This window comes from Alligator sinensis, unplaced genomic scaffold (assembly GCF_000455745.1).
Source record: "Alligator sinensis unplaced genomic scaffold, ASM45574v1 scaffold220_1, whole genome shotgun sequence".
Taxonomy (NCBI): domain Eukaryota; kingdom Metazoa; phylum Chordata; order Crocodylia; family Alligatoridae; genus Alligator; species Alligator sinensis.
Window position 1 is genome coordinate 659,893 of NW_005842136.1, and position 12,142 is coordinate 672,034.

The following is a 12,142-nucleotide window of genomic DNA, read 5'->3' on the forward strand; positions in this document are numbered from 1 at the left end:
ACCTGGACAGGTTGGACAAATGGGCAGAAAACAATAGAATGCAATTTAAACAAGGAGAAATTCAAAGTGCTGCACGTAGGGAGGAAAAATGTCCAGCACACCTACTGCCTAGGAAATGACTTGCTCAGCAGCATGGAAGTAGAAAGGGATCTCGGCGTCCTAGTGGACTCCAAGATGGACATGACTCGTCAGTGTGACGAAAAGTCATCAGCAAAGCTAACTGCACTTTATCATGCATCAGCAGATGCATGACAAACAGAGCCAAGGAGGTGATACTTCCCCTCTATTGGGCACTGGTCAGACCGCAGTTAGAATACTGCATCCAGTTTTGGGCGCCACACTTCAAGAGGGATGTGGATAACCTGGAGAGGGTCCAGAGAAGGGCCACTCATATGGTTAAGGGCTTGCAGGCCAAGCCCTACGAGGAGAGACTAGGGCATTTGGACCTCTTCAGCCTCCGCAAGAGAAGATTGAGAGGCGACCTTGTGGCTGCCTATAAATTCATAATGGGGGCGCAGAAGGGAATTGGTGAGGCTCTACTCACCAAGGCGCCCCTGGGGGGTCACAAGAAATAATGTCCATAAGCTAGCAGAGAACCAATTTAGACTGGACATTAGGAGGAACTTCTTCACAGTTAGAGTTGCCAAAATTGGAATGATCTCCCAAGGGAGGTAGTGCTCTCCCCTACCCTGGGGGTCTTCAAGTGGAGGTTAGATAAGCATCTAGCTGGGGTCATCTAGACCCAGCCCTCTTTCCTGCCTATGCAGGGGGTCAGACTCGATGATCTATTGAGGTCCCTTCTGACCCTAACATCTATGAATCTATGAAAATTTAACTTCAGTGCCTTTGTTTTCTTTGTCCTTAAAGTGGAGGCAGGGATACTCAACTATTTTAGTGTTACCTTTTGTGATAATGTTTAAGTCCTTCTCTATGTATGTGTGACCCTTTTGCCAGGCACTGGCCACAGATCAGGCTGGGTTCAAATTTAGGAGTTTCACACCAACTTCCCAGGTCTGGCTTGAGCTCCCACCCAGAAGACTGGGAAAATAAATGCTAACTGTTTTAAAGTGAACAAACTTACTCACTAGCAAGCAACATTACACTAAAACAGGGTTTATTATAAGAGAAAGGAAATGTACATAACCTTAAAGAAATTGTTAACTATTAAATCTTAACTTAAAACGCCAAACAGGTCTTAGGGGTGCATCCATGCATGCATGTGCTTTCCTGTGGAGTTGACTAATTAACTCCACAGTAAAGCAACACCGTCTACACATGTGCCCATATTAGGGTGAGGTAAATTAATTAATGCTGCTATAGGATAGTACTGTCCGGGACAAGTACCATCCTACGGCAGAGTAATTTACATTACTGCAATGCGTATGTGGAGAGTGATTGGGACTGGCTAGGGCACGAGGGTACTACAGTGCAGGGGCTGTCTGCTGGCTAGTCCCCCACTGTAGCACCCTCGTGCCCCAGCCAACCCCTCCACCACCTGATGCCACCACCCAGAGTTTGGAGCTGACCTCTTAGGCTCCCTGCCAGCCCATGGCTGCTCTGCCTTGGCTCAGATTGCTGCAGTCCCAGGTTCATGTGTGAATACTGCGCCCAGGAGCAGCTGATTCTGGTATGAACTGCACCAAAGTTATGCTGGTGTGAACTGCACCGAAGCTTATTGTGTCAGGGTAATTGCACATGTACACGCACCCAGTTACTGGAAAACCAACTCGGGGAAACTACCACTTAGCCCAGTTATTTGGGAAGGGAGAGTCAGCCAGGAGTGCTGAATGAAGGCTCCCCTGCCTACACCAGCCAACAATGGCAGATACTGGGTAGGAAGGCCCATCCTGGAGGATCCTGCTGCTTCTTGCTGGCAGATATTGTCACTCTGCTTCAGGGGCTCTTCCACCCATGGCAGCCAAAAGTAGCAAATGCTGGGTAGGGAGTTCTGAACTGGAGTTGCTGCTTCTCTGCTGCTAGGAATTGCTACTTTATCACTGCCAGGCATTTCTGACACACTTGCACTACAGGTCATCACCAGTCCTCTGGTGACACTAGGGGTCACTGCCACTCTTCTTTAGGTTGCCTATGCAAACTCAGCTTTTTTAGACCTTGACCTATTCAACAGCAAGGATTTTAGCATTTTTTAGCTATACCTGTACCATCTATAGGGGCACGTTCTCACAAGCACTTTCCCCTTAAGGAGCTGATCTGCCATAAGGCTATCTAGGGGGTAACTCCTGTTTAGATTCTTTCTTCTTTCTCATATGTGCTGTTGCTGTTCTGGAACTGAGGGCCACCCCACTACAGATCTCTGTAGACCAGTGGTACTCAACATTTTAGTCCCACGGGTCAGATTAGTGGTATGGCTGGTCCATGGGGTGGTTAGAGCCCTGTGCAGCAGGATTGGGCCCTCCTTCCCTGTGCTGTGTACCAGGATTGGGCACTGGGAGCCTGGCACTCCCCATTACTGCCCCTGTTCTCTGGGACTGGGCCCTGTGAGCCTGGCACTGCCCCCTCCCAGCTCCTAACACCAGGATTGGGCCCTGGGACCTGGTGCTGTCCCTGTGTGTCAGGACTGGGTTCTGGGACCCAGTGCCGCACCTGCCTGGCCCTGAGTGCAGGGCCCAGGATTCCTCTTGGGTGTGGAAATTTGGTAGCAGGGGAGTAGTGCCACTCTTGCCAAATTTCTGGACCCATGGGGAGCCCTAAAGGCTGGAGGACACAGTGCCAGGGCCAGATCTGGCCCATAGGCCAGTAGTTGAGCACCTGTGTTGTAGAGCCAACTCTGCTTACCCATCAGTGAATTTTGCATAACCTTCTATTAGTAACATTTTTGTGCCTACAAACGTCACAGTTTTGGAAGGGATAGCCAGTGGATACACAGATCTCATCCACCTGCCCATTACAGTTGCACACTTTATCTAGAAACAGAACTTTAACCATAACCAAACATGCATAGCATAAGCTGGGTTGCATATGTTGGTGCTAAGATTTCCCACAATAGATGCACAGCATATAAAGGGCAGGGCAACTCTGTTGTGGCAGCCTGTCCAGGCTGAGACTGCCTGCCCCCCCACTTATTCCCTCTAGCGTCTTCCAAATGCAGAAATGTGCCATTGCAGCTCCTCTAGAGTGTCATGTTCAAGCACAGTGGGGTCTGAGGTCTGGGAAGTGATTGTGGTGGGAAACTATGAGAGCCTTACTGTATATTTCCATGTTCAAAGTGTACAAGTAAGACTAGGTAGTTGGGTCCTGTTAGGAGCTTTCTAGTAAAACATGCTACTGCTGCAGTGTAGATAATTCCCATAGTACCACAGGGCTTGAAGCCTTCAGAATTCCTGCTTTATTTGGCAGTTATCTATTTAATTACTTCAAAATATCACTGCTACTTATGAATGCAGCACAACTAAAATCTACTTCTGCAACCAGAGAAACTGAGGGATAGTCGAAAATCACACTTTTGTAAAAGATTAGTCGCTTAAGTCTGACCATCTTGACAATCTTCCATTCCATTGACCTTCACGAAAATCGAAAAGCCAACTCTGCACAGTGCTGTAATCAGTCTGGACAAGTCATTTGGGGTGGGTTTGGCATATTGTTTCCGAGCTCATCCAGAAATGCTAAGATCCGTCTGACCTTGTGGAATCTTAATTGAGAACCTCATGCAGTGTTCATATGTGAACTTAATATGTTAGTTATATATATCTGTGTGTGTGTCTTGGGGCTTGGTCATCTGCTCTTACATAGTTGCTTTATCATTTGAAAGATTAAGCTGTTTTTATTAGGTGTTAAATAGAAAAATAACCACAAATGCATAGTGTGGGCCACATACCATATTTATTCAAATATAAGATAACCACCTCAATAATTAGACTCTATATATGGAAAAATTATAAATTTGTTATAATTTTCCAGGTATAGAATCTAATTATTGGAGGTTTGCTTTGAATTTGTCCTCCTCCTACTGCTACAGCAGGGAAAATAAACTGGGGAGTCAGGTAGCTCCCTTGCCCTCTGTCAACCCATACTTCTTCTCCCTGTAGCCCTTTTCCTGTCTCCTTACTGTCAGACTCTGATTTCCGTAAGCACATGAAAGTGAATAGCAAATTTGAAAACACTAACCTCTAAATAAATAGACCTGTAGTATTTGCATATAGTACCTTGCTTTGCATGATATAATTCATACAGAAATGATGCATCATACTTTTTTTTTAAACTGCTGCAAGTTTTAGCAGAGGTGCTCCATAAACACATTTTTAAATAGCGCTTTTGTACTGACTTATGTAGCGTACAACCTATGCCTGATGTTAGTGCAAAGCTAAAAGGCTCATGATTTACCACATGATTCATTGGGCTGGGCCACAGCTGAATCAAAAGCATTTCAGGCCACGGTGACCTCACAGCTCAGCAGTGCTCAGTGTGTGTGTATGCTCCAGATACCCAGCACAAAGGATCCATGTGCTAATTAGCCCCCCACCCATGATTGTAATTGGGTGTTCTTATCAGGAGTCCTGAGATCCTGCCAAAATTTTATGCAGATGAGGCATGGAGCAAATATGGTTCGGCTTTACTTCATGGATGGCAGGGACACATGCTCCAGGCTGAGAGAGCGCGCGACAGAGGGATTCTGGGTGAACTGTTTGGGGCCCTGTTTGGTGATAATTGCCAGGCATTTAAAGCTGGTGAAGAAACAGGACTCATTGGAGCTCAGCTGTGGGAGTGAAGAGGAAGTCGAAACGTATGCAACATAGCAGCTCACTGTGATTTGAAAGAGTTGCTACTGAGCAGGACTGTGCTTAATGGGAACTAGCGTATACTTTACTCAGATGGCTTGCACTAATCTATTCCTTCTTGCCGTCTTGGGATAGGGACAGACATTATACATAAACCAGTTTAATGATCAGAAACTGGTTTAAACCTGTAACAGAACAGATGTTCAGTGCATATAAACCAGTTTGAAAATGACTGAAACTGGTTTGAGAGAACCTGGTTGAATGTAGTATCACGCTTAACTGATTTGGGTCAAACTGGTTTATATAATGTCTGTCCCAGATCCTTTCCTGGTTTAAGTTAAATCAGAGTTCTTCAGCATCCCAGTTGCTTTGCAACTGGTTAGGGCCTTGCTGTTTGCTCCAGCCCAGCAGGGCTGGCCCCTCCTTTCTGCTCCCTGGCTGCAGCTCCAACAGAGACTGCAGGTATCTGGTTGGCTTCCTCCTGCTCTCCCCCCACCCTCCATACTCCCTGCTCAAGCAGGGATTCCCCCCTCCCCTATGCCTTACACAGACACCTCTCAGCATTAGCTAGCATACCACATACTGGCTGGGGTCCATGCTGTGGGAGATGGGACAAAGGCAGACAGGACAGTGTCAGCTTAGGGCTCTTTGGAGCTACTCAACAGGTAGCTGGTAATGTTCCCTCAGTTCCTTCCTTTATAAAAGTTGTTTGATAAGAGCTTGAACTAATGAGGGAGTCTGTTGTTTTGTTTGATGGGGGATGATAAATGCAAACATGGGTACCAAATACATCCTTGAAACAACTCCCTGTGTAACTCAATGCTGTGTTATCAACAGCAAGGGAGGAAACCCTCCCTAATCAGAGCATCCTGTGGGGTCTGGCCATGCCTCCCTCAGCTCAGCACTGTGAAAGGGAGGGCTGCTCTAGCGCCCTCCAGCTTCTAGCCTGAGCCACTGCAGGCATGTGCTGGCATTTCTTCAGTCCATAGGGGATGTCTGAATGGTTACAAACTGGTTTTGCTTGGACAGGTTAGACTAACCTGCAAAGATTGAATCAATTCAGGCTCAGGCTTTTTGAATTTCTCTCCCTAGCTTTGTAGGCTAAGATCTAGTATAGTTTGCTACACTGGTCTGTTGCCCAGGTGAGATCACTTTAGAATGGCATTGTGTTAGTGGGTGCAGACTTGTCCAATGCACTGCAAATAGGACACCTTATGAAAGTCTACTGTAGCCTCCCAATGAGATCTCAGCTATATGCCTGCTTTATGGAAATAGAGGATTTCTCCGCAGCTTGCTCCTTTGGCCTCTTGGCTGAGGGCAAGTGAGATGCAGGGGCATCTAAACCCTGAGACCTCCAGGCTTGGGTCTGCATGTAGGGTGGCTGCTAATGGATTTGAGAACATCTGAAGCCCCAGGCTGAAGAGTTTGGGGCAGAGGATACTTGCCAGTGGTAGCACCACATGGATTGGAACTATGAGTTCTGCTCAGTCCATAGGATTTGGAACTGATTTGGCCAATTCAACCTGGAACATGAAATTAAAAAAAAAAATTGTGGTAGGTTTCCATCAGCATGTTTGCCCAATGTGGGCTACGTGTTTTATAGTCATGCTCAATGTGGGCTGTATTTAATCAGCTTTATAGTTGGTTTCTATTAGTGAACTTATGCTCCTTTTAGCAGCAGTTCAGAGACAGACAATGTATTTAATGTGGTTTCCCTGTGTGTGAATGTAAGACAAAGGGCTTTTTTTCCCCATGCTGATTGTGGGGGAAATACTTTATCTGATATTTGAGTAAATACTTCATGTTTTGTTTGCATGGATTGCTATGAAATGTTCCAGGTTCTTCCTGTCTGCTTCCTAATGGTGGACAAAACCTGTGTAATAAATAAGGCAAAGTACTGCCTCTTTTGCTTTGCTCCTGCTGCTTAAGTGCATCATTTACCCATCTGGAATCTAGGGTAGTGCATTAGTGCTTGGAATATTAATATAAACAAATCTCTGATTGAAATGCATATTGCCAACCCTCACCGCAGCTTTTCGTTTGCATCTTTTTGCTATTACTTTATTTTTTAATAGAATGTTAAAGAATATGAAAAACCCTACCCTTTTCTTACATTATCATCCTGACAGCTTCAAGTGGGACAGAATCAGGCCTGAGTTCATTAATATTGAAGTAGTGAAGGACAGATTTGTTATATGATCTGCAAGCAGCTGTAATTGAGTCATAGGACTTCCCTGTAAAGTAGTGGCCTAAAACTGGAAATGTGTCTAGTTAACAGGCAGTCTGCTCTTATTCATCATTAAATGTTTGCAATTGTTATAATGAGAAAAAGAAAATTCTGGCTTATAGTTTTTGTGTTCTTTTTTTCTAGATCCTAATGGTTACTGTGATGGCAACCCCTTGGAAACTTATGAGAGTACTTTGTTACTCCAGAGCAACTTTATCACAGAGAGTCCCAGTCAGAGGTATCCCCAGTGATCTGATGCATGTATGGTCCAGGACCATATTTTCAAATTTTGCTGCTAACACACCTACTTCAAATACAGTGGAACTGCATGGTAAAGTGTACCCCCGGGATGACTACACTAACGTTACTGAGAGGATTCTGTCCAAGGTGGGGAGGAACTTGCATAACCAAAGGCATCACCCTTTGTGGCTCATCAAAGAACGGATAAAGGATCATTTTTACAAGCAGTACCTAGGACGCTTTGGAACCCCGCTCTTTTCTGTTTATGATAATTTCTCCCCAGTGGTGACTGTGGAGCAAAACTTTGATAGTTTGCTTATTCCACAAAACCATCCCAGCAGGAAGAAAGAGGATAGCTACTACCTGAATTGCACCCACATGCTGAGAGCACACACATCAGCCCACCAATGGGACTTGATGCACTCTGGCCTGGATGCCTTCCTGGTTGTGGGAGATGTTTACCGCCGTGATACCATTGATAGATCTCACTACCCGATTTTCCACCAAATGGAAGCAGTTCAGCTCTTCTCCAGTCATGAGGTAAGAACTGTTTGCAATGGCTTCATCCGTGATTCTCAAACAGGGTGCTGGAGAATCCTGGGATGCCGCCAAATCCTATGAAGGTGCTGGGGTGTGAGGAGATAAGCAGATAAGCCAGGCTCAGGCTTGTTCCTACCTGGATGATCCTCCATCCCTATTGCAAAGCCCCTGTGTAAGGAAGTAAGTACTGTAATACATAAATTAGTTTTTGAAATTGGGTGCCATGCAATTCACAAAGGTTATGGAGGGGTGCCTTGCATCCAGTGAGAGGTGCCTCAAATCCATAAAGGCTCAGAACCACTGGGATAGATGGACTTCAAGAAGCTTCTGCAGCAGGGTATATGGATCCTTCTGTTTAGCTGGCACCACTTTAATTGTAGCCTGTCAAGGAAAGTCCTCTTAAAAAAAGGGCTTTAGTTTTTAGGCTTTAGAGACTGCAGTATGGTAGTCCTTAAAAACCATAATGTGATGGCACACAGATTTTGGTAATATGTAAAGATTTGTAAAGTGTATTAACTAGAATTCCCCTCTTCCTTCTTTCACCCTCCCACGGCCTGTGCAGTTTTAATTTGTTGCAAAGGAGAACTTGGCTTCATAGATGAAATGGTAGAAAAAGCACTTTTATCAAATATTTACAAAAATATTTCTAAAGAAAGGGTTTTTTTTCTGTTAGCAGGTTTAGCATGGTATGCTGGCAGTTTCAGAGCTTTTCTTATTGTAAAAAAAAAAAAGAAAACAAAGTCAGGTTTATCTTTTTGCTTAAAAGGAAGAAAGAAGGAATTACAGTTTGAAAAAAATGAAAATATTTTACTTTTATCTACAATTACCTTTATATGGTTTTCAATTTCATGAGTTTTTTTAAATAGTTTAAGCTGATGAGTTAGCTCAATCACATAGCAGAATTTTTCAAATTCGAAAAAAAAAGATGAACAATGTTTTTGAATTAAATATTTAAATATTGTACTTTATGTGTCTAACCTATATTAAGCATGTGTGCGTGTGTGTGTATATCTCATTACTTCTACCAAAACTGTCCTGTTGCTGCTATGACTCACCCGACAGTCTAAAACACATCATTGCTATTACATCATACACATTCCCATCACAATATCTGCATCGTGCTCCCGTGTGCACCTGCATGTGTGCACCCATGTGTCCATCACCACCACCCTTGCCCTGTCACAAAGACACACAATCTTTTCCTACACCCTATCACTAAACGGTAAGCTCACCCTATCTCTCCTCCCCGCTCCCCCATTCACTACTCCTGTCTGCTTCTTTCCCAGTTCTATCAGTCTTTGCTGTCTTTGTCATCGCTTTCTGATCTCTCACCATCTTTGCCATCTACATCATCATCATCATTGTTGTCATTGTTGCTCTCTTCAGGGGGCCTGTCCCTGAAAAGTCTGTGCCAGTCCATTCTCTTCCAGATCATTCCTGTTATCTCTTCCCTGGCACCTTCCACTGCTTCCATATAGTACCCTTGTATCTCATTCAGTCCTATTCTGACACAGGCATCTGTTGAGAGGTTTGTGAGCCCATATACGATCAAGTTCCTGGCCTTCCACCAGGCATTTCTAAAGCAGAAAATAAATTGGTTGAAGTGGGCTGTCAGGGTCCCTTTCTGCTTGGACAGGTGCCCAAACAGTGCTGCTTCTCTGGTCAGAGTTATGATTCCTTTCACCATCTTGAAAAGTGTAACAACTTCCTCACCCCTTTGGCAAAAGGTACTACAGGAGGTGGTGGATTATCTCTTATTTCCCTGAGGCAGTATAGTTGGTATCTTTGCCCCTCTATGTAATGCTGCACCCACACCAAGAGTGCACGATGAGCATGATATTAGTCCAAAGCCAAAAGGCTCATGATTTACCATATAGTTCATTAGGCTGGGTCCCAGCAGAGACAACAACATTTCAAACCATGGTGACCCCATAGTTCAGAACTGCTCAATATACATGTGTACTCCAGACACCTTCCTGCCCCCACAAAGGATCCAGATGCTAATTAGCACCCCACCCGTGACTGGAACCAAGTGTTCTTGTTATGAGTCCTGGCATGCTCCAAAAATATATATGCAGAGGAGGTGTAGGGCAATGGGTCTGGCTCCACCTCATGGAAGCAGGGCCACACTAATCATATGCACCAGGCTGGGGGGGGGGGGGGTGACAGAGGGATTCTGGGTGAACTGTTTGGGGGCTTGTTTGGTGATATTTGTGCTGTGTGCAATGGGCACTATCACATATCTTATTCAGATGCAGTGCAATGCACTAACCTATCCGTGTGGTAGATTCCCATCATCACCTGGCAGGGGAAATACCATGACCACGAAAGTGGCAGGAGAAAGTACCCTGACCACATAGGTGGCTTAAAAATGGTTTTGTGTAGTGGAGGGTGCACACCTGTCTGCTTGCAGACAGGACTCCCTACAGGAGCCTCATAGTTAGTTTCCCAATGGCTGGCTTCCATTGGGAGGATCTCAGCTACATGCCGACTTTATGGAAATCAGAGACTCCTCCCTAGCTTGCTTCTGCGGCTGTACAGCAAAACTTGGGAGCATCTGAACCCCAAGTGTCCTGGCTTGGGCCTGCACATAAGATGCCTATTGAAGGATTTGGAAGTATCTGAAGCCCCAGGCTGAAATGTTGGGGTAGAGAATACTTGCCAATAGTAGGGCCACATAAGGTTTTTGAATGATTCAAGGGATTCCGAACTGATCTAACTAATTTGACCTGGGACACGAAAATTTTTCTTAAAAAAAAATTAAATATAGATATATATATATTCCAATCATCACTTCTTGGCTTCTTGTGGGCTATCTGAAGTCCTGGACTAAAGAGTCTGGGATGGAGGATGCTTGCCTGTAGTATCTGGCGATATCTGTACTCCAAGACCTGTGGGTTTTGGCCTGCACATAGGATGCCTGCCAGTGGATTTGGGAGTATATGAAGTCCCAGGGTGATAGGAATGGGATGGAGGATGCTTGTCCATTCTAGCGCTACACATGGTATTTAGAACGATTGAGTTCTGCCTACTCAATCAATATGGTTTTTAGAACAATTGAGTTCTGCTCAATTGATATGATTTAGAACTGATTTGGTTATTTGGCCTGGAATACTATATATATAGATTCCAATCACTATGTTTGCCTTATATGGGTCATGTGTTTTATAGTTATTCTCAGTGTTTATTAGCTGCATTTAATCAATTTCATAGTTGGTTTCCATTATTGAGCACATGCTGCTTTTGGTAGCAGTTTAATGATATACAATGTATTTAATGAGCTTTCCTTGTATGAAAATGTAAGATGAGGGGCTTTTTCCTCCCTGCTGATTGGGGAAAAATACTTTATTTTGCATTTGAGTAAATATGGTAACATTCTTAAAATTGATGCCAGTATGTGAAAAGGGAGCCTAGCACTGAAGAGTAATGGGGCTTGCTTACTAGAGGAGAGGAAAAGGAAAGCCTTAGTATCCTTCTTTTCCTTCTAGAGGCTTGAACATCTCCACCTATATCATCCTTATCACACCAACAAGTATACTTCCACTCAAAACACAAGTCACGTCCATAATGCATGTTATTTTTTTTGGTACAATATGTTTATGACCATCTGCTTTGGTACCAAAAAAAGATCCTGTGTAATTGTCATATTTTCTGTAGCTGCATGCCTGCCTATATAAGAACGTAAATTTTATGCCTATAATATCAGTACATTATGTGTGTATGTATGTGTACACGCACACACACGCACATGCACACACACACTCTCTCTATGCATTAGATATGTTAATTATATATTATGTGTATATATAATGTATATACTACTATTGTGGAATTGCCACTTACACTACCAGTTACTGTTGAGTTGAGTAATTTGTGTAAAGCAGGGCTTCAGCTACGTAAGTGTGAAGAATGTGGCATAGTCTTCTCGAAATTACTGTACCCAGTCTGAAAAAAGAATTCATTTTTTGAGAATTTGAAAGGAAATTGGTTAATTAAATTTGGAGTTAAAATCAGTTCAAGAATGGATCCTTTAAGAAATGTCATGCCCTAGGTCAAAATTGTTTCTTTCTTGTAAGCTAGCTTAATTATGAAGGCAAGGATTTTTCACTATGCTGTGCCTGACTTTGTTTGATCAAAGACCTGAGGATTAATGTCTTGCATTTGAAAGCTTGTCTAACTTTATCCCAACTACATAGTTGGTCCAATAAAAAATACCATCCTAAGAAATGCTACACAAAGAACCAAGGGCTAAACATTGATAAGGCTTTTTGGCACATTGTATTTTATCCAATTCCTGAATTCTTTCCACAGAAAGGTGAAAAGAAAGGTGAGAATGACCCTCCTTCCTTTTGATAGATCTTGATCTCCCAATAATCAGTTTATTTTCTTCTGCTAATTG

At 43.7% G+C, this 12,142-nt stretch overlaps 1 protein-coding gene across 6 annotated transcripts in view; it reads left to right on the top strand.

The window, feature by feature from the left end:
• The window catches only part of FARS2 (phenylalanyl-tRNA synthetase 2, mitochondrial), a 424,763-nt gene that overhangs the window by 93,751 nt on the left and 318,870 nt on the right, over nucleotides 1-12,142 (top strand). For all 6 annotated transcript variants that reach the window (XM_025205991.1, XM_025205989.1, XM_025205990.1 and 3 more), the window contains one exon: nucleotides 7,108-7,743. In XM_025205991.1, coding sequence (XP_025061776.1) covers nucleotides 7,114-7,743 — 630 coding nt within the window. In that variant the 5' untranslated portion in view covers nucleotides 7,108-7,113. The remainder of the gene's footprint in view (nucleotides 1-7,107; nucleotides 7,744-12,142) is intronic.